Below are 23,685 nucleotides of genomic sequence, written 5' to 3'. Positions count from 1 at the left end.
TCTTGCTTTATATCTTGTAACTTCATTTTTCTCATTTCGTTTTCTCACAAAAACCCATTTATATCCTACAGGTTTCATTGACTTTGGTGTAATGACAATAGGTCCAAAAACCTTTCGATTGTTTAGTGAGTTTAATTCAGCTTGCATAGCATCTTTCCATTTGTTCCAATCTTGTCGATTTTTACAATCATCTACAGATTTTGGTTCAGGGTCATCATTTTCTTCCATGATATCGCTTGCCACAGAGTAAGAAAATATATCATCAATATTTTCCATTTCATCTCGATCCCACATTATATGTGATTTACTATAGTTTATTGACAATTCTTTATTGGAATCATTTATTTCTTCCTGAGGAAATGTTATATCATTTATTCTTTCCTGATGGAAGGTTTTGTCAATCATTCCTTCCTTAGGGTCAGTATCCTTCTCAGAACCCTTTCTTTTTCGAGGATTTTTATCCTTTGAACCGATTGGCCTTCCACGTTTTAAACGTTTTTGAGATTCATGAGGTGCATTATTATGGTTTTGCTTGCTCGGAATCTCAACTCGAGCTGGAGCATTATCAGCTGGTATATGAGATTTAGTGACCCTGTTTATATCAGTAAATGCATCAGGTAACTGATTTGCAATTTCTTGTAGATGTATTATTTTTTGAACCTCTGTCTCACTTTGTTTTGATCTTGGGTCTAGGTGTAACAATGATGGCACACACCATGATATATCTCTTTCTTGCTTTTTCATTTCCCCCCCTAATGTCGGGAACATTGTCTCGTTAAAATGACAATCAGCAAAACGTGCTGTAAATACATCACCTGTTAAAGGTTCAAGGTATCTTATGATGGAAGATGTTTCATATCCAACATATATTCCCAACCTTCTTTGGGGACCCATTTTTGTGCGTTGTGGTGGTGCAATAGGAACATACACAGCACAACCAAAAATTCTAAGATGAGAGATATTTGGCTCATTTCCAGAAACAAGTTGTGTGGGAGAGTATTTATGATTTGCACTTGGTCTTACGCGGATTAATGATCCAGCATGCATAATTGCATGACCCCAAATAGAAACAGGGAGTTTTGTCCTCATTATTAATGGCCTAGCTATTAGCTGTAGGCGTTTGATCAATGACTCGGCTAAGCCATTTTGTGTGTGTACATGAGCAACAGGGTGTTCTACAACAATCCCCACAGACATGCAATAATCATCAAAAGCATGTGATGTAAATTCTCCCGCATTATCAAGCCTTACTCTTTTAATGGTATAATCCGGAAAATGTGCACGTAATTTGATAATTTGAGCAAGAAATTTTGCAAAAACAACATTACGAGTCGATAATAAAGAGATATTAGACCATCTGCTGGATGCGTCTATTAAGACCATGAAGTATCTAAATGGTCCACATGGTGGATGAATTGGTCCACATATATCACCTTGAATTCTTTCAAGAAACATTGGTGTTTCTTTATCGACTTTTAATGGCGAAGGCCTTGTAATTAATTTTCCAAGAGAACAAGATGTACATTGAGGCATTTTATCTATTTTGTGGATCTTTTGACCTTTCAGTGGATGCCCATGTGTATTTTCAATGATACTTTTCATCATTGTGGATCCTGGATGGCCTAATCTGTCATGCCATAAGTTTATGATACCAGAATCGCAACAATTTTCTTTGACTGCCATATGTGCTTGAGGCACATTTATATATGTATAATGCAAACCAGAATAGAGCATTGGCAATTTTTCCAATATTTGATCTTTGCTTATGATATGCAAATATTTTTCATTACTAACAGTTCTTGACTGAGTATCATATCCATTATATATATGTTTCTGAAACTCAACAAATTTCTTGTTGATTTTGGGGAAAATAAAGCATTTCTATTTTGAGCTTTGTACCATTTGGTAATGCTAAATTAGCTTTTCCCACTCTTTCTATCAAGTTTGTAGGACCTGATATTGTATTGATGATCCCTTTTGTTGGTTTCAGTTTATAAAAATATTTTTTAGATCTAAGTATAGTATGCGTGGCTCCACTATCCGCTATACATATATCTTCTTCATTTGTTTGATCTTGTGCTCCGGTGATTTTCATTTTAAATCTTGAAAAATATTAAGAAAAAAAATAAGTGTATAACGAAGACATATGATATTTTAATAAGAACTTTATTTAATTGAAACACAAGTAGTACATGAAAGAGGAACTACATAATTAAAGATAATGAGAACACACTTAATAACTGCATCTAATTATAGTAGTCAAGCAACTTTGTTTCAAAGTTCTACCCCAAAGTCTTCAACGCTCAGCTCAACATTGATATTATTAAAGTTATCAACATGGTTCACTTCTTTCTCTTTTCCTTTTAGAGAGGCTTGGTACAGTTCACACAGACGTGGAGCTGTGCGACAAGCCTTTGCCCAGTGGTTTGTACTTCCACATCTAAAACATGAAGTGCCATTGTTTTCGGACCTACCAGCTTCATTCCATTTATTTTGGTGGTTGGAATTGGTATTGTGGGACATGATAATTATTGGCTCTCTGGTTACGACCACGACCACGGCCACGGCCACGACCATGACCGTAAGAGTTATTGTTCCATTTGAATGGATGCTTACGATCATTAAAATGCCTTTTGTCAAAATGACCACGTCCACGTCCACGGCCTCGTCCTCGACTTTGTTCCCATTTATGATCAGAATTTTTATGAGAACTTTTGTGAGCAACATGTGCTTCTGGTATTGCTAATGAACCCGTGGGACGAGATTGATGATTTTTCATCAATAATTCATTATTTTTCTCTGCTACAAGGAGTAATGCATTTAGATCAGAGTATCCCTTAAAATTCTGCAAACGATAATGTGTTTGCAAGTTTATATTTGATGCATGAAACGTGGAGAAAGTTTTCTCTAACTTTTCTTCCTCTGTTACGGGATACCAACAAAATTCTAGCTTTGAACAAATTCGGTATAAAGCAGAGGTGTAATCATTTACCCTCTTAAAATCTTGGAACCTAAGACTGTTCCATTCATCTCTAGAAGTAGGAAGTAAAACTTCCTTTAGATGACCGAATCTGCTTTTCAAATCTTCCCATATCATATATGGGTTATCATAATTAAAATACTCATGCTGTAGTAATTCATCAATATGTTTATGGATGAAAACATCAGCTCTTGCTTTATCCTGGTCAGAGCAATCATTGTATTCTTGGATTGCGTCTAACACATCCATAGATTTTAAATGTCTTTTGACATTTGCTGTCCAAGACATATAATTTTTTCCAGAAATGTTGAGTGCAGGGAATTCGAGTTTTGCTATATTTGACATTTTGTTGCTAAACATAATAAGCTAAATATTAGAATCCATATATAATCAACAATGAGATACAATACATTGGTAGAGCTATAAACATATAAAAGAAAAAGAAAATGCAGAAATCTTCAGATGGGAGATTAAAAATTAGAATGAGAAGTAGTATAAGCATTATAGTGACCAACAGTAAAACCGGGTGAATCATTTTGAGAACTTTATCTTGGATAAATTTAAAAAGAAGAATGTTTGTTGTAAATGAAATGGGGTTAATGATTGGTTATTTATAGTGAAAATTTATAACCTTTTACAACGGTTATATTATCGTTTATAACGGTAGCATTACCGTTTGTGTGTATATATATAATATATAATATTAATTATTTTAAAGTAAGATAATAAATAAGATATTAAATACAGTTTATTTTATAAAATATATATAATTAGTATGCACAATAATAAGAATAGAATTGTTAGTGTAAATAAATCTAACTTCTAAATGAGATATTAGTGTGCATATATAAATAAAAGTTAGAATAGTTATCAAATTTTAATAACAATGTTTATACACATTATTGCTATTACTCAGTATATTAGTTAGTATATGTATATGCATAGATATATATCTAATGTACATAATTAAAGAAGTGTTTATGATGCTTATGTAGATACCTTTGTGTCTATTACCTTTCTTGGTTAGGATATAAGTGGCTCGTGCTGATAACGTGTTATGATATTAGCCCTAATTATAACAATATTCTCGAAGTAATAACTGAACTAAGAAATATGCTGAGTAAACAATATGATATCTTTGTTACTTCTGGATATCAACCTTCGTTCAAATCATTCTATTTATAATGCAAAAACTACTGTGCAAAAGTACTATTTAAGAAGACAAACGAAATATAATTGGTGCATATAAAAATATAGTTGGTGAAGTCATGGTGTCATACAAATAATAGTGTCGGTGTCAGTAATTCATAACAATATCTACTTTGATATCAAAAACCTTTCAAAAAGTATAGAGATAAGGTGGGCATTAAAATATGAAGCATTCAACACCACCTATACTCTAACAAACCGTGAGAATAACTTCGTGAACAACTTTATTTTTAACATTAAACTTAAGTAGATCTTGTACCATAAACGCGTATATAGGTGGAACTCGACACCAATTGCTTATAAATTGTCGTATTATCGTGGCAAATGACAAATTGTAAGCAAATGATCACATGTCTCCTCACACACTTTACACAATCTACAAAATGTAGATCTCACATTCACCTTTTTTTGTTAAGAGCCGATAATGTAGAAAGTCTGCCAATTTTTGCCTTTCACGCAGAACTATTAATCTTTTTTGGGACTCAATTATTTCACTTCATGAGAAACGTGACTTGCGCCTTAGATACTTCGAACAAAACAACCTTCATGGAAGCAATCGAAAAGACACCGGATGAATCCTTTGTCCAAATCCATCTATTCGATTGAAATGTGAAAGAAGCTTGATTCAATAGATTAAGACATCTATCTAATTCACTGGCATAGGTTTTAACTTTCCTCCGGATTCAACATGTAGTAAATATAAAATACTACTAATAAATGCAAATTAAACATATAAAAAAAACGATTTTGTGGGAAAAAACCTGATTTTTTTTATAATCTAACTATCTATTTTCTATATGTATTATAAATTTATAATCATAAGATATCTTCTAACACTTAAATATTTAGTACAAACTGTAGGTTAAAAAAGTTGTCCAATGCCACAAAACCTTTAGCCAGCCAAGCCCGGTCGACAGTGGCGAAGCTTGAACTAAGAAATTGGGGCCGGACTCAAAAATGTATACATAATTTCACAAACGAAGGGGGCCGGACTCAAATTTTCGACCGAAAACGGCTAAATTTACGCTACGTGTACAAAATTTCGGCCGAAAACGGTAAATTTTACACGACTTATAAAATACTTCGGCCGAAAATGGCTACATTTACACTACGTATAAAAGTTTTTGGACGAAAACGGGTAAATTTACACTACTGCGTAATAAAACAGGGGGCAATGCCACCCCGAGCACTAAGCAACCTTCGCCATTGCCAGTCGACACGACCATCTTCACCGGTTTGGTTTATCATTACCCGAAACTTTAATTGACGGTTTTATTCGAATATTCATCATATCTCAATATCCATAGTTATATCAAATTAAAAAAGAAGTTTGGTAATATAATTATAGCTCTACATAACCATCTGGGCTAGCTCAGATGGCCAGGGAAATGAGAGGAAGACTTGGAAATCTCAGGTCATAGGTTCGATCCTCGATCTCGAACCGGTTTTACCGGCTCTTCGTTGTGATGCCATTTGGCCGGCGTGGGAGACGGGTTTATCCGGTAGGTGGTAGGCGTTCGCCAATAACTCACGAGTGTCCAAGCGTGGACCCGGTTAAGACAACATAGTCTTGGCCTCGGGAGTTGAAAGTCGCTGTTCTAAAAAAAATATAGCTCTACATCACCTTTAGATTTATGTTAGGTAGAGTCATTATGGTCGTATTCTATTTCATTAAAAGCTGTAATTGCACGTAGGGGTGCAAACGAGTCGAGCCGAGCCCGAGCTCGACCAGGCTCGAGCTCGGCTCGTTTAACTTACACAGAGCTCGAGCTCGAGCTCGGCTCGTTTCGAGCTCTATTTCCAAAGCTCGAGCTCGGCTCGTGAGTAGATTTTCAAGCTCGAGCTCGGCTCGGGCTCGGCTCGTTTACCATTTATTAGTTATTTTTTAAATAATATAATTATTTTTATATATTATTTTCTGTTATAACTTTCTGTATAAATAATATATATACATATATATTAGTTATTTTTATTTATTTTTTATAACACTATATATAAATATATTAATTAGTAATTATTAAATATATATTTTAAAAAATTATATAAATGGCAGGCTCGTTTAGGCTCGCGAGACGGCTCGAGCTCGATAGGTGAAGCTCGGGCTCGGGCTCGGGCTCGGGCTCGTTTATTAAACAAGCTTACTTTTAGGCTTGAGCTCGGGCTCGGGCTCGGGCTCGGGCTCGATTAAGCTCGGCTCGTTCGAGCTTTTTAACGAGCCGATCTCAAGTAGCTCGCGAGCAGCTCAGCTCGTTTGCACCCCTAATTGCACGAGTACTTTTCATGTGACAGCCTATGATGGTATTTAACCATTTATGTCACATACCAACCATAAGAAGTAAAATATATGAGTTTTAATATAATGTAATATAGATTTCACGAATCTTGTGTATTTACTTGTTTGGATTTTCTTAGGCTGTGTTGTAGAATAACTAGCAAGAACTAGTAGGCTGTGTTGTAGAATAACTAGCAAGAACTAGTTATCACGTTACGTTACTGTCACATAGATAGTGAGACAATAACTAGTCATCTCGTTAATTTAAGCATTATGGGTTAACTAGCCACTACCCTATTAAAATAATAATTAAATTACTTAAAAGAACTAGATAAAATAAAAGAAATGGTATAGTGAAGTGAGGTAGATTTTATTGACTGGTTTACACAACGAATTCACTGCACTTGGAGAGTTGGATCTTCTAAGTTGCAGAGTCAGACGACGTTATGGTGATGACACTCGCTTGCTGCCATAGCGACGCTCCATGTTTGTACCAGGGCGGTGTGAAGGGTGACACCATGCCCACATAGCATGGACTCCACAAAGAATGATACATGAAAATAATAGTATACACAATACATAAGCATAACTCATAAGATAAAATAATGAACACAAAGTGTCTCAGATACATCTTACAAAAAAACCAGTTTTCTTCTTCTAATAAAAAAACGTGTGGAGAATTATTTCCTTAATATGTAATTCATAAAATATAAAATAGTTTAGGTTCATGCATTAAGTAAATTAAAGGTGAAATATATATAAATATAAAACATGAGTTTTGTGACTTTGTCAAGAAAATGATGATGATACATGAACCCATTTTGTGAAGCATTAACGCTATATAATTAGAAAGAAAAAGTGAAAACGAAGTACCATCAATATTGTGCTAACTATCAGTGTTTTGATAAATAGTTGGATTAGACTGAGCACAAGTTACGCTAAACGGGTGGTCTTCAAGTAATTAAGAGAGAAATGGCTAAATCCAGATAAAGTTTTAGAGTATTAGAGTTTGTGTTTGAGTCGCTTATTTAAGTTTATCTAGTTGTTTAAAGTAATTATGTTTATCGAGTTTGTTAGAATAAGTTTAAAAGTGTTTTGAGTCATAGCTTGTTTAGGTTTTGAGTATAGTAATATAGTATAAACCGTTTCGAACTAAGTTTTACATCAATAAACTTATATCCTTCTTCCGATAAAAGACCTAAAACATTAGTTTAAAATTCGGAAAAAAATATACAACGCCTTTAGTATCGGCAAATAGCATTTGGTTCGAATTATTAAAATCCAATATCCTTTATCATAATAAAGAAAATAGCCGAACAAGTTATTCAATTGCGTGTTCTCGTGTTTGATTATCCGACGCCTGATTTTTAGCATAGTGGTCTTCATGTGGCTAAGAGAAAAAATAAGTGAAATTAGGATTCGAGTAGTTTTCTCTATGTTTGACAAATTTAACACAATGATCGAAAGTTATAAATATATTGAATTTTATTTCAGTCTTTATCTAATTCAGTGAACCTAAATAATTATAACACATCGTACGTTTGAAAAACAAGTTGGTCCTTTATGACTTTAAAGTTTAAACCTACCATAATAAATTAAAACTAATGATGTAGTAAAATTCATGCGAATTAGTGATATTTTGAAGTTCTATAAATTTAAAATTAAAAATTTTGTACGAAACCAAAATGACTAATATACTCGGTTACAAACCAAACCAAGTTCAAGAATAAACACATCACTCGTTTTTTTAAATTCAAAATTTTCGCTTCTGCTTAGTTTTTAACCAAACCAGGCATGAGCAAACCCACGTTTGGTTTGGCTTGATTCGTGAACACCCCAACACATAAGTTGCAAGAAATATCAAGATATATCCGCCCCACGTTTGCAATTTTCATACATCACACAAGTGTGAAGTGTCTATACATGTATAACCTATAAGAAATATACATATATTACTTCTTGTGACCTTTCATGCTATAAAAACATTGGTACATAAATAAAACCCCACTTAAAAAGTCTCATTTGATGACTTGGATTTAGATAAGGATCAACCCTGTCTGGTTTTGGGTAGTCGTTTTTATTTTTTTAGTTTGTTTTTTATTTTTTATTATGGTTAGTTGTTGGCATGGATTTATTTTTTTTAATCTAGAAAAAGTTATATTAATTAGTTAATCAACATAGAAATGGAGATGACTTCCAATTTTTTTAATAATGTATTACAAGAAACATATAATAACAATAAAAGATCATGTCAAATTTTGATAGATTGATAAAAATAATTGAATAACTTTCGGTATTTAGATTCTTCTATAATTTATCAAATTCATAATTTTATTATTGACTTATGTTTCTTGTCTAGGTATTGGATTTTTCTCCCCTTCTCCCCATTTTCAAACAACAACAATATCTTCTATAACTATTTAAATTATTTCCCTGATTAAAACAGTAAAACACATTATTAATTTATTATTATGTTAACACACATAAAAGTTCACTTATGATAAAAATAAATAAAACTAATGTAACAGGGTTCCAACATATCTTAGGGACTATTTGACAACCTCTACATCAGTAAGTGCTGAATCAGTAAGATGTCTGAATGATTAAGAGACTTTGAACCAATAAGTGTTGAGTAAGTGCAAAGTACGCCGATGTGGTGGTGGTGGTGGACTATGGGTCGAGGATGTGAGGTGTGAGTGGCAAACAAAAGTTTAGAACAAATATGAAGAGATAAAGTGATAAATTTTTATTTAGTATCATTTTAAAGATATATTAATGGTTAAAGATTTGATAACAGATTAAGAGGTGTCACTTTACTGAACCAAACATACTAAATGATTATTGATTTATTGTTGGCCTTTTAATAGAATCATTGAAAACTACTAAACATACCCTTAGTAAACAAAAATAAATTGAGTTTTATTTTAGTGTTATGTACATATACTTACGTTGGAGAAAGAAAAAGGTTCTCCATGTGCATTTCAGTGGGTTTTCTCAACAAATAATCAAATTTGATGGAAACCTAAATATTCCGTACAGATCTTTAAAAGTATATTAGTTTATTTAACTTATACTTTATATTATAAAATGAGTTGCAATAAAGCACGTGTCCATGCGATCAAATTTTAAAATTATTGAACAAAAATAAAAATGATATCATTCATAACTATCAAAAGCTTGAAAATGTAAAAGGTTTAACTATAAAGAACTGATATATTATTCATGGTAAATTTTGATGATTTGATATAGTAAAACACTTTTATGGTTGATCCAACTGAATTATGTGAACTACCTTCAACATGATCAAAGCTTAAACCTAACATGGTTGATGGTTCTGCTTTGAGGAACCAAAATACTCGACCATGTTGCTTAACAAGGTTAATATCTGACATGAATGTTGGTTCGTTTGTTTTAAGCGTACAAGTGCACACGTGAATATTCGTTTTTACCATCGTTCTCAACAAAATGAAATAAATTACGGGTTTCATAACATCATTCATTTCTATATTAACTTCAACTTGTGTAACATTTTATTAACTAAACTTTAAACCTAAATTATGCATTTTTACTTAAACCTACATCAAACAAACTAAAATTAAAAACTATTAAAAAATTTATTATAACTTTGGAACAGAGATCTGTAGCATGATATCATAAGTATATGAAATAATTTCATCATCAGCTGCGAAATAATAATACAATACAAATGATTATAAGAAAGGTAATAAAAATTTAATTTTTACAAATATAATTAAATAATTAACTTAATCAATACATTAATATTAGTAGCATCAATGACGATGATAGGAGGTTTGAGTTCTTCAGTGGAGACCCAAGTTCAAATCTCACTTGTGTTACTTTTGGATGTATATTGACGATGAAGGATTTGAGCTAGGACTTGTACAAAGGTTACCAGTTCGAACCCAGAGCCCCCCCCCCCACACCCCGGGGTTTTTGTCACATAGTGTGTTGCGCTAGAGAATTATGCTCTTTTGGTGGCACAACGATTGTCAAGTATTTTAGTAACTGAACCGAAAACCGATTAATTAATTTGGTGAAGGCTAATAAATAACAACTGAACTGAACCGTACGCACCAGAGTATTCTAGTTAATAAACTTTTTATGATTCAAAAAAGTAATCGATCGCAACAACAAAATCAATGAGGGGTAATCAAACAAATCAAAGCTAGACAACCAGATTACTTTTAATTCTGTGTAGGGCCTCATGTCCTCTTAAAGGTTGTTTTAGAATAAAGGATCTCAAATATTTATAATTTAAGATTTAAGATATGGCCTATGCCTAAGCATGCATATACCATTGTGCACAAACAATAGTCACTCAAGGAGGAGTTAAGTAATTTACAACATACCATATGAATTTGAGTTTAAAGCATTAAGAGGTTCGAACATATATTTGTGGTTGACGAGTTTACGCATACGGCATAACTAAGTATTAAGTTAAGACACCGGTTGTAATGTATTGACAAAAATGGTTTACAAAATACGTCTAAGTAACCATAAACAAATGTTTTAAAAGTTATGTTTCGAATACCATACTTGTTGAAAATTAACTTGCTTAAATGTCTTATGCTGAATAAACTACAAATTATATTGTGCATTAAAATAGTAAATGAACAAGATTGTTCCAAGATTTCTAGGCATACCCAACAAACCTTTTGATGATCACATGTTGTAACTTGTAAATCCTTAAAAAGTTCCATACATATTACCCATATAGTGAAATTCAAAAGAGGTCACACACATATACATAAATCATTCTTGTTATGATCCTATACCAAATTCATCATCCACCTATAAATCTTTGTAGATGCAAATAAAAGCCTCTAAAAGTGATAAGAATTAAAAAAGGAAATTAATTTCATATAACCTTATCACATTGTTTTTTTTGGAACGAGAAACATACACCCGTTTAATCTTACTTCTAAATATGTAAAATGGGACTCGAACCCTTCAATCTTACATATACACAAACTTCAATACCACCAGGCTATGAAAACTTCGGTATATAACCTCACCAATATAGTAAAAATACATGACATAATCATAAGGTTAGATTATGTTGTTGGTCAAATTCATACACAATAAATTTAAAATACTGAAAACTACATTAAAAATTTTAAAATAATAATCTTTTTACTAAGCTATCTACGAGTGTTTACTCAGTGACACAAATCAACTATCAACACTATGTTTACATGGATTATGCTACATATTTAGAATTGCCATCAAAGCTTTAAACAAAAGCATCGCGAGCTACTTGATATATGCTTGCAAAATAACTCGGATTGAGCTTAAAAATAGCAAACTCAAGCTGGCTAGCGAGCTTGAGCTTAGGCTCTGTCTAGCTCGTTAACACCCAAACTTTTTATTTAATTATTAAGCGAGACTCTTAGAAACTTGGCTAACATCCAACACCCCTTCGACAACTCATTACAAACCAAAGATACCCGTCAAACTCTCAAACATCCATTATCATATGCTGTGTTATCGTCTACCCGTCTAACCATTTGTCTACCTCTCTCCTCTCCAGACACCAACACATTTCTCTCTCTCTCTCTCCCCATCGTTCCTCGGTTACTATAACCAACTTAACATGGTTTCAACTGATGCCCGCTTGGCTGGCGGTGATGTATCGCTCCCGCAAAGGAATACCTGGAAACGCCTCTACCGCCCTTATGAAAAGTGAAACTCATCTAGAGATAAATGGTGACATAAATAACTTGTTAAAACTTGAGGGGGTTTCAAGTAAAATAATATTCAAAAAAAGTGAAACAATGGTGGGCCATTACAAACCCCTGTCAAAGATTCTCTTAGATTAGATAGTGATTAAGACAGTTAAAACAGAGACATAAATCTAATTAGGGTTTACTAAATACAATAATAGTATATTTTTAAAATAAAAATATTAACTTATATTTCATATTTTAAATATAATGATCCAATTACAATACAGATATGGACAAGCGGACAACAAGCTGTACCGTCACCCTTTTTGAATGACAAATACAATTCTACTGAAAACAAAGTTACAGTTTTTTGACGTCAATAAGCTACTGCGCATGATCCGTAAAACTATGGTAAGAAACGTGATTATTATTATTATTATTCTTCGTGTGTATATGTATATAATAATAATAATAATAATAATAATAATAATAATGAATCTACAATTTTAAATACAGTTTCAGAGTACTGAAAATGAAAGCACTATCATTAAATTCGGTAAAGCAAACACATAAAAGTTTCAATTTTTAACTTCATATGCACTTGCAAACCCTAATTTCTTCTTTAATCAGTTGATTTCATACTCTAGTTCATCAATTTTGCTTTAATTTGTTCAATTGTTTGATTCTCAGCTTCAATTTTGATCAATTTGAAGCTGCAAAAAAACCCTAATTTCCTCTTTTTGGATGAAATTGAAGCTTTTAATCGGCTAATTTCATACTCCAGCTCATCAATTTTGTTGTAATCGCTTCAATTGTTTGATTCTGAGCTTCAATTTTGATGAATTTGAAGCTGCAAAAAAACCCTAATTTCCTCTTTTTGGATCAAATTGAAGCTTTTAATCGGTTAATTTCGTATTCCAGCTCAACAATTTTGCTTTAATTTGTTCAATTGTTCGATTCTGAGCTTCAATTTTGATGAATTTGAAGTTGCAAAAAACCCCTAATTTCCTCTGTTTTGATGATTTTGATGAAATTGAACCTCTTTAATCGGTTGAATTCATACTCTACATCTTCAATCTTATCATAATATGTTCAATTGATTGTTTTAGTACTTCAATTTTGATCAATTTGAAGTTTAATTTCAGTTAAAAAAAAACCCTAATTTCCTCTGTTTTGATGAAATTGAACCTCTTTAACCGGTTAATTTCGTACTCCAGTTCGTCAATTTCATTACAATCAGTTCAAATGCTCGATTCCGTACGTCAATTGAAGCAATTAAGCTGTGGATATAACATTTATATTCAGTTTAATGTTCAATTTGAGTTTCAGAGCTTCAAAGAGATGTTGTATGTGTGTATATAACATTTATATGACTTAAAGGAGACTTTTTTGTTCCTTAAATCATTTATTTTTTTAGTTTATTGACATAGGAAATTAATAAAATATTATTATTATTATTATTATTATTATTATTATTATTATTATTATCATATAACAAGAATTTGATGATAAAGTTTGTAACTTTAATTTATTGGGGAACAAGTGATACAAATTCTACGTCTGGTGAAGTCAACATGGATAATGTTGGTCAACTTATATGTTGTGAATGTGGAATGAGAGTTTCGGAGTCTTGCGGTTGTTGTAAATGTCGGAAGTGTAGCCAGTTGTTTTGCGAGAGCTGTGTGCGAGGACACGGTTTGTTAGTTGTTGTTGACGATGAGTTAGAAAGTGGCACGAAAGGTCGGCTTGATGTTGGATCGTGCATATTTTGTGGCGGGTTTGAGATTAAAAAGAAGTTCGGGGACAAGTTTAGTCATAAGATTCATCCTTGTGATTTACCGTTACCAGATTATTCCATGAGCAGGTACTTTTTTTTGTGTGTATTTGAATCGAATGATTTTGATGCTCGAAATCGTTTCTTTCAAGATTTTTTTTGTTGATTTTGATATTTTATTATATGTTTAATAATTTTATGTGTGATTTAAACAAAGTTTCTAACTTTAGACAGTTTGATGATATTATGGAATATTATAAAAATACATCATAACTCATTGAAAAACATATGTAACTCCTGAACTACTTTATGGGATTCTTTGAATAGAGGTGGGCAAATAAACCGGTTAACTGACCCGACCTGAAAATCGAACTGAAACTGAACCGGTTTGAAACCGATTGAAACCAAAGGTTCAAACCGGTTTGTAATTTTCTCCACCAAAACCAGTTAATCGAACCGAAACCGGCCAAAACCGCTCAAAACCTGAACGGAAACCGGTTTCAACCTGAACCGAAACCGATCATAAACCGGTTTTGACTTTTGTTGACCAGACCGAGCCGGTTTCAACCCAAACCGGTTTTGAGTTTTAAACCAGTTTGTGCACCTCTATCTTTAGATGTGTTTTTAGATTATAATTTTCTGATTATTTTTTATTCAAATAATTCGATCTGCAAATTAAAGTAAGAGTTTTTGTAAGAAAACCGACTATTGAGATAAAACATATATTGTTTGTTTGACGACTTGATCAACTTATAAACTAATAATTATCTGATTTCCTTATTCTGGTTGATGGCAGGAGTGACGAAGACGAGGGAGGATATTCTTTGAAAAACATCATCAGCCCGTATAGTCTTGACACCTCAGATGTTGATTCCAGTAGTGCCAACACTAGACATGAATTTCACAATTTAACGTCTGTTGGTTCGAGCCCATCCGACTGCCCATGTAGGGCCCACTTTACTTCCACTAGACTTAGCTATTCTGTACAGCCCGATGACCAGGGAACTCCTAGGTCTATAACCGATGGTCCCAATGACCACAAACCGTTGGTGACTGTTTTAGAAAGCCACCAAATTTGTACCCAATACGAGCCGTTAGATTTTGAAAACAACGGTCTTATTTGGTATCCTCTGCCATTACATGACGAAGAAGCCGGTTTCTTTTCGTATGCTGACGATGATGATGAAATGGGACCCGCGGGCGATGTTTTTTCATCTAGTGATACACTTATGTGTGTTCTTTCAGAAAGTGATAAAAGTTTCGAGCTTAAAAAGCCTTTGGAAAATGTAGTTCAGGGTCATTTCAGGGCTCTTGTATCTCAGCTATTGCAATCTGCGTATGTGGCGGCAGATAATTGGCTTGATGTCATTACGTCTTTAGCATGGCAAGCTGCTAACTTTGTGAAACCGGATACTAGCAGAGGTGGCAGCATGGATCCTGGTGATTATGTGAAGATTAAATGTGTAGCATCAGGAAGCCCAAATGAAAGGTACCGAGTTAGTGAGTTACCGACACAATAATATTCTTGAAGTTTGATTCCTTCTTCAAATAAACAGATGACGTGACAATTAAACTTTTCTTTTGTTTTCCTTTCTATGCAGCATGTTTGTGAAAGGAGTAGTTTGTACAAAAAATATAAAACACAAGCGCATGACTTCCCAGTACAAGAACCCGAGATTGCTTATATTAGGTGGGGCCCTTGAGTATCAAAGGGCTCAAAATCAGCTAGCTTCTATGGAGACGTTACTGCAGCAGGTTATTTTGAAAATCACAATATTTCATTGTTAAATCTTTTCAAAGTTTGGAGAAACTAACGTTAGTCAATGAACTTAATGTAAAAACAGGAAATTGATCATTTGAAGATGATTGTTTCAAAAATAGAGGCGCGTCGTCCAAATGTGCTACTAGTAGAAAAGAGTGTATCTCCATATGCACAAGAGTATCTTTTAGCCAAAGAGATCTCATTGGTTTCGAATGTTAAACGGCCTTTATTAGAACGTATAGCCAGATGTACTGGCACTTCTATAACTCCATCTGTGGATAAGATCACCACCACGCGTTTGGGCCAATGTGAATTATTTCGACTGGAAAAGTTCACCGAACACCATGAAGCCGCCACTCAGTTCACCAAGAAACCATCCAAAACATTGATGTTTTTTGATGGTTGTCCCAGGCGGTTAGGTTGCACGGTAAAATTTTCAACTCTCCAAATGACCCGTTTCACAAAATATTATGGTTATTTATATTTTTAATTTTTTTGCAGGTTTTGTTAAAAGGGTCATGTCGGGAAGAACTAAAGAAAGTCAAACATGTTGTTCAGTATGCTGTCTTTGCTGCTTATCATTTATCACTAGAGACGTCTTTCCTGGCGGACGAGGGTGCTACTTTACCTAAATTGACGATAAAGCCCTCGGAAACCACCGACATCTCCAAACCTGATGAACATGACGTTGCCGTTGACGATATGACAATGAATAGAACTGGCGTATCTACCCCTGCCGTCGTGGAAGAAACAACATCATGTGAATCAACTGAAAGAACTGAAGTAACTGACGACTCAAATGAATATTATTCAGCAACGGATAATAATCAGAGCATTTTAGTTTCGTTTTCTAACCGGTGTGTGTTAAATGGTAACATATGTGAAAGATCGAGACTTTTGCGTATAAAGTTCTATGGATGCTTTGATAAACCACTCGGGAGGTATCTCCAAGATGATCTTTTTGATCAGGTAACGTTAATAAAAATAAGTTATATGCTTTAAAACTGTTAATTGCATGTGCCAATTAAAATATTGAACCTTTATCCTTTAAGATCTTGATTACCGTGCGTGTGTTAACAAAAAGATTGAACCTTTACACTTCAGATTATCGTTTCGATCAAATAAAAGTTAACAGTTTCTTTATTTACCTAAACTGCATCTGTTAACAAGAAAATTTGAACCTTTACCCTTCAAGATTACCGTTTTTTATTAGGTAACAAATAATACAATTTTTTATTTTATTTGTTTTTTTTGCCTAAACTGCACTTATTAACAAAAAAGATTGAGCACTTATGTATCAAGATGATCATTATAATTAGGTATATTTAATATTAATGATATCTCTTGTCTTTTGTACATTTTTTAATAATAATATTAACTGTTCTATCATTTTACGGTTGGATTTGATTCGGCTTTTTCATTCAGACATCTTCATGTCGATCTTGCAACAAACCAGCTGAAGCCCATGTGATCTGCTATACTCACCCACAGGGGAATTTAACAATTAATGTTAAACGGCTTCCATCCCTGAACCTACCCGGTGAGAAAGATGGAAAGATATGGATGTGGCACAGGTGTCTCAGATGCCCGCCTGTAAACGGGGTCCCACCCGCGACACCTAGGGTGGTTATGTCTAATGCTGCATGGGGTCTTTCTTTTGGGAAATTTTTGGAACTTAGTTTTTCAAATCACGCAACTGCTAATCGAATCGCGGGCTGCGGTCATTCTCTGCAAAGAGACTGCCTTCGTTTCTACGGGTAAAAGCGTCTTTTAACGTTATATGTATGTATATATGCATGTTTCTATGTCGACGTGATTAACTTAACTTGTGTCTGACCTGTACAGCTTGGGGGATATGGTTGTGTTTTTCCGGTATTCTCCAATCGATATTCTTTCTGTTCGTTTGCCGCCATCCGTACTACAGTTCGGTGGCCACGTTCAACAGGATTGGTTAAAGAAAGAAGTAGTGGAGCTTTTGAGCAAGACAAAAGCATTGTACAATGAGATATCTGATATATTACATGAGACTCGACAGGGGGTTTCAGATACAAATGACTTAAGTAAACAAATCGAGTTAAAAAAAGATTTGGTCAAAGAAAGAGACGTATACATAGTAAGTAAAACCGATCTTGAAAAAGTAGAAAGATTTGATGTTTATCCTGTTTTTTTGTTTATTAATTACCGTTCGTATTTTGTTTCTTGATATAGGGTCTGCTTAATCCATGTGCTGAAGAATGCGAAACTAAAATCGATATTTTTGAACTTAACCGTTTGAGACATTCCCTCACAATCAGTTTGCATGTTTGGGATCGAAGACTCAAGTCGCTAGATTCTTTATATAATAAGAACTCTAATGTTGAGGTCAAACACCAAAGAAGTTATTCGGCAATTGAAGATACTGTTGACCATAGTCACGCAGCCGTTGACCCAGAATTTAATCAAGTTGACCAAACGGAAGAAATCGGTGAAAGTCGAATTGAAGGGAATGCATCGTTATTATCTGAAAAAATTGACTCTGCATGGACCGGACTGTTGACCCGACCCGGGAATCCACATTATAGGAGGTTGACTTCCACACCTGCTCGGGTGTATTCCTTTGATTCTGCTATGGCTCTTGAAGAAAGAATGAAGGATGAAGAATCGAAAAATCACACTCACATGATCGAAGTCAAAGTCAAAGTCAAAGATCGTGTTTGCAGCATACACAGGAGTTACACACAAGTTCTCCCCAATGCAGATCAGGAACTCGAACTCTTACGGACTTCAAAACCGCTCTTTTCCCAAACGTCGTTTCTCCCTGACGGGGCCCATTTAATCTGCGGTCAAAACTTAGTCGTTGCCGTTTATGAAAACGAGCCGACGAGTATAATATCATACGCCCTTGCTTCTAAAGAATACGGAGACTGGTTCACTGATAAACCGTATCTCAACCGAAACCATTCACTGGCTCCAAGGCTTTCATCTTGGCAGTCTTTTGGCTCTAACAATGATTTCGACAATTCATCGTTCTCAAGCGGATTGTTATATCCCGAGCCTAAAAGCTCAAATCATTTAACGGTTCATTTCGAGGACGAATCGGGTCCCGGTGGAAAAGTCAAATTCTCGGTAACGTGTTATTTTGCAAAGCAATTTGATGGTCTTAGGAAAAAATGCTGTCCGAGTGAAATCGACTACATGCGTTCTTTGAGCCGATGCAAGAAGTGGGTTGCACAAGGAGGGAAAAGTGGGGCCGAGTTTTCAAAATCTTTAGACGAACGGTTTTTAATAAAGGGAGTCACTAAAACCGAGCTAGATTCATTTGAGGAATTCGCACCACAGTATTTCAAATACTTGACCGATTCGCTAAACACCGGCAGCCCAACTTGTCTTGCTAAAATCGTCGGCATTTATCAGGTTGACTTTTTTACTTGTTGACTTTTTTTAGTCATTCAGTGAAGATTCTGTTTTTCTTTTTAATGTGAATTTGATGATGTATGTTTAATGGTGAAAGGTTAATGTGAAGCATTTGAGAGGTGGGAAAGAATCAAAAACGATTGTGATGGTGATGGAGAATTTGTTTTTCAAGAAAAACATCTCTCGGGTTTATGATCTAAAAGGGTCTGCAAGATCACGTTATAACTCGGATATTAAAGGGACGATGCTTGATATGAACTTATTGGAAGCCTTGCGTACCAATCCGCTTTTTCTTGGTAGCAAAGCTAAGAGAAATCTTGAAAGAGCTGTTTGGAATGACACATCTTTCTTAGCGGTAACGTCTTTTTCCCTAATAATCTTATAAAATGAGGCCTATATAACTAGTTTTAGTATTCCCTTAAATAATATTAGCATTCTTGAAGTTGGTATATATGTGTGAACCCTCGGGTGGGCAAAATAATGTATATATGTGTGAACTCTCGGGTGGGCAAAAGTGAAATTGCACTAATTTTAACGTTATTTTACTAATCTTGTGAAAATAACGTTAAAAGTGGCGGAAGGTTAATCAGGCATCATGTGGTGGCGTAGATAGCCGAAAGACAAGGGTACATGCACCGATCAGCCGGTGTCCCGATGATTGAGTGTTATGTGCCTTATGTCCAAGGCTTGATGCAAAACTACTATCGAGCAGGGGGTCTCACCGGAAGCAGCTTCTCTCTCCCTATGAGTAGAGGTAAGGCTGCCTACATCTTACCCTCCTCAGACCCTACCATAGCTTTGCTATTGGTGGGATATACTGAGTACGATGATGATTCTTGAAGTTGGTATAAAACAATTTCGAGTTTTATGCATTTAAAGTTTTTTACGTTATTTTACTTATCCGTGAATCTCATACTAGATCAAGAAATTTCATATATAGAATAAAGTTGTAAACTTTTCGAGGCTCATTTATGTTATACAGCTTTATGCTTTAGTAGTTATATTATGTGCATTAAAAGTTGTACCTTTGATCGATTTAACGTAATATTAGCAATTTAGCATTCTTGAAGTTGGTATAAAACAACTTTTAGTTTTATACAAATAAAGTTATAGTCTTTACGCAAGGTTCACATTATTTTACTTATCCAAGATCTCATACTGGATCAAGAATTTTCTTATTTTCATATAAAGAATAAAGTTGTAATATTTTCGAGGTCTGTCTGTGCAAAACAACTTTATGCTTTATTAGTTGTATTACATGCGTTGTAAGTTGTACTTTTGATCGATAAAACATGACTCTTGTGCATGTGCAGTCGATTGACGTGATGGATTACTCTTTGTTGGTTGGAGTCGATGAAGAGAGTAAAGAATTGGTTATGGGGATTATTGATTTCATGAGACAGTATACATGGGATAAGCAACTCGAAACATGGGTAAAAGCATCCGGGATTCTAGGTGGGCCCAAGAACGCGTCACCAACGATAATATCTCCAAAACAGTACAAACGAAGGTTTCGAAAGGCCATGACCAGTTATTTTCTTACTGTACCGGATCAATGGTCGTCGTGAAATGTGCGTGTTCGTTTAGTTTCGAAGAGCATATTTTCATTAGTAATCTCGATTTTAATCCATTTGATTTGTTGATTTGTATCACATTTACCAAAATATGTCCCCCATGACTAGGGTTGAACTTGACACCTCTCGCATAGAGTGGCGTGCGCCTAACTAGTAGCGTTTGATCCTCTAAGCAGGAGTTGGTGAAGCGCCACCATTTAAGCACACTACTAATCGTAGTGCATATATATAAAGATAAGTTTTAAGTTAAACGTATCTTTTTAATAATAGTTAGGTTGTCCGGATTAAGGATTAATAATGTTTACTTAAAGTTCATTAACCACCAATGCTGATTTCATATTGTTATGGACACAATATGTTCTAAATGAATGCCTGACTCTAAGTTAACACTCTAAGGGGCTGTTTGTTTTTTCTCAAAAGCTCTTCATGGCCACTTTTGTCTGCGCCGCGCAGATCACGCGCAGATGTTGAGGTCCGCAGTGTGTTTGTTTTTCGAAAGACATTTCACTAAAAAAGGTCTGCGCGTCCTCTTCTTGGAGAAGACTTGAACCATTAGCTTCTAACCTCTTCTCAAACATCGGTTCTCTTCAAACCCATTACCCATCCATCAACCCTAGCAACTCCTCCACCCCTCTCCTCTCTTCTCCACCGTCGCCCCCTCTTTGACCACCCCTCCCTTGCTGCTGTCGCCCACTCTCCGGTCATCCCTGCACCTCTGCCGCCTCTCCCCTGCCTCCGCCGGACCCTCTCCGACCACCCCATACCTCCGACGCCCACTGCCACACATCAACAACTCCGGGTATTATTATTTTTTTGATTTGTGTACTTTACCTATATTTGTATGATTTATGATATAATCGGTTTGAATTAGTGTATTGGATTATACTATTGAAAATTTATAAGATCGGATTTTGTTGAAATCAGGTTTAATTGATGTTCATAGACTGATTATTGATGTCGTGTTTATCAATTTAGGTTTATTTTGTGTAAATTAGCTTGAGCTTGGCTCGTTTTGACTTACGAAACTCGAAAGTTGTTTTTCAAGCACGGGTTGTATTATTACATGATATTCAATATTTATCATAAACTTTATTTTCTTTGTAGATGATGTGATCTTAACCATGAAGATAATCCATCAGAAGATGATTAATACAATCTTGTAATGAGTGGTGAAAACTTCAATATGCTAGAGCATGGGATCGCCCCGCCTTCAAAATGGGCCCGAAAAGACCGAACCCGAGACTCTTACCCAAATGAGTCTAAGAAACCAGAAATTTAGAAAGAATTCCTAGAAGACTTGTATGAAACCAGAAATTTTGCAGAATTGATTTGTTGAATTATAATTTTTTTTTCAATTATTAGTTTGCATAATTGTCCAATTATTATTAGTTTTTCGTTGAAAAATGTTTATAGAAAGTTTGGGTTTAATAAAGATCTTGTTCCATTAGTTTTGCATAAAGTTTAAGTTTGAAGACTTTTTTTATGTTTAAAAATTCAGTTTATTTAAATTTCTGTTTATTTTAACAAGTTTGCAGACGTGTTAAAAAACAAACAGTCTTTTTCTTACAGACTGCAGAGGTTTGATCCACCTCTTCTGCTACAGATGTCTGCAGATGTGGTCCGCAGACTGCAGACATTCTACCTCTTAAAAAACAAACAGCACCTAAGTTAACACTGATAGTGATTGAAGTGTATTATGTATAAGTACCTAAAGAACAAAATATATAAAAGATGACAAAAAAAAGACATAACTAATAAAATCCAAATATTAAAATAAATTCAACAATTAACATAATAGTGTCACAGAGTTATAAAATTTTCAAAACATAACCGGCCTAAAAAAAACAATAGCCTCAAAGTCAACAAACCAATTAGAATCAATACCACCTCCTCTTTAGCCCACTCACTTTCTGTGTGACGCATTCATTAACAGTTTGGGGTTTTTCACTCAACTTTTCCTCATCAAAATTAGGGTTTCTTTAATTCATTTTGATTCTGTTTCTGTTAGAGATTTATGTTTGATCAAATCATCACAATGATGATATGACTTTGTATCCCTGATCAAGATTTGGTTGTATGTTAGTTTAACTTGATTTTATATTGAAATCAAGCAAATCATTTATTTGTTGTCAATTCAGAGGATATCAATATGTACTCGTAATAGTCTCTGTTATGGTTTTTATTATTTATTTTCTTTTGATACTATTTTGTCATTTGTTATTAGTCAAGGAAAGTCCCTTGTAACTTTGATTGGTATTTTATTATGGTCAGTACGTGAATGAAGGATATCACAGATTTGAACCAATCTCTTTCTCTCCTAGTTACTCTCATCTCTGGTCTAACCCTAACAAGGGTATCAGAGCTATTTCGATCTTCCATCGGATTTCTATCGCACCGCCATGACGAATACCATGAACCAAGATATGGACAAGTCGGTCAAGGAACACGAGAAGGCTATTTCTGAACTTCAGGCCTCTCTTGCAGCCTTGATGCATCTACAAGAACAACTGATGAAGTCGGCGAATGATGGCGCCAGTTCAGGCAGCTATTCAGTCAAGTTCGGTGACCCGGATCCAAACAAAAACAATCGGCCGATGAGGGTTGGGAAGATAGAGTTTCCCAGATTCAACGGCGAAGATGTCGAGGGTTGGCTATATCGGTGTGAACACTTCTTCACCCTTGATGAAACACTAGAAAACTTGAAACTCAGGTATGCCGTAATCCATCTCGATGGAGACGCCCTTCAGTGGCATCAATCCTTCATGAGAACCAGGAGAGCAACTGTAAATGACTTTCCTTGGGAGGATTACGTACCAGCCATCTCGGCCCGTTTCTCTAATGTGATGTTCGAAGACGCCATGGAGGAGTTGGCGTCTCTCATTCAGGAAGGTGAACTGCAAGATTATAATTCGGCATTTGATCGGTTGCTCAATAAGGTTACGATTAGCGAAACTTATGCGATCAGCCTTTATCTAAAAGGGTTGAAACCATAGATTAAAGGCCCGTGAAGATGTTTATGCCTCGGACCCTACAC

The 23,685-nt window shown here is 34.7% G+C and overlaps 1 protein-coding gene across 1 annotated transcript; it reads left to right on the top strand.

The window, feature by feature from the left end:
• The first annotated feature begins 13,662 nt into the window (after positions 1-13,662).
• On the top strand, positions 13,663-20,781 carry LOC143557211 (putative 1-phosphatidylinositol-3-phosphate 5-kinase FAB1C). The gene is made up of 10 exons (XM_077046339.1): positions 13,663-14,012; positions 14,719-15,411; positions 15,524-15,677; positions 15,767-16,111; positions 16,186-16,653; positions 17,110-17,441; positions 17,530-17,797; positions 17,893-19,077; positions 19,175-19,432; positions 20,391-20,781. Exons 1-10 carry the CDS (start codon positions 13,723-13,725, stop codon positions 20,643-20,645), a joined length of 4,248 nt encoding a protein of 1,415 aa, XP_076902454.1. The 5' UTR covers positions 13,663-13,722; the 3' UTR covers positions 20,646-20,781.
• Positions 20,782-23,685: the final 2,904 nt, after the last annotated feature.

The sequence above is a fragment of the Bidens hawaiensis genome, unplaced genomic scaffold (genome assembly GCF_021521415.1).
Source record: "Bidens hawaiensis isolate Kalapana, Puna unplaced genomic scaffold, B.hawaiensis_p1.1 tig00018846_1, whole genome shotgun sequence".
Taxonomy (NCBI): Eukaryota; Viridiplantae; Streptophyta; class Magnoliopsida; order Asterales; family Asteraceae; genus Bidens; species Bidens hawaiensis.
This window is presented reverse-complemented; position numbering and strand designations above follow the sequence as displayed.

Coding starts and splice junctions, on each gene's coding strand:
- LOC143557211 (XM_077046339.1), top strand. CDS start 13,723: ATGGATAATGTTGGTCAACTTATATGTTGTGAATGTGGAATGAGAGTT. Junction 16,654..17,109: donor AAGATGATCTTTTTGATCAG/GTAACGTTAATA, acceptor TTTTTCATTCAG/ACATCTTCATGTCGATCTTG. Junction 17,442..17,529: donor GACTGCCTTCGTTTCTACGG/GTAAAAGCGTCT, acceptor TGACCTGTACAG/CTTGGGGGATATGGTTGTGT.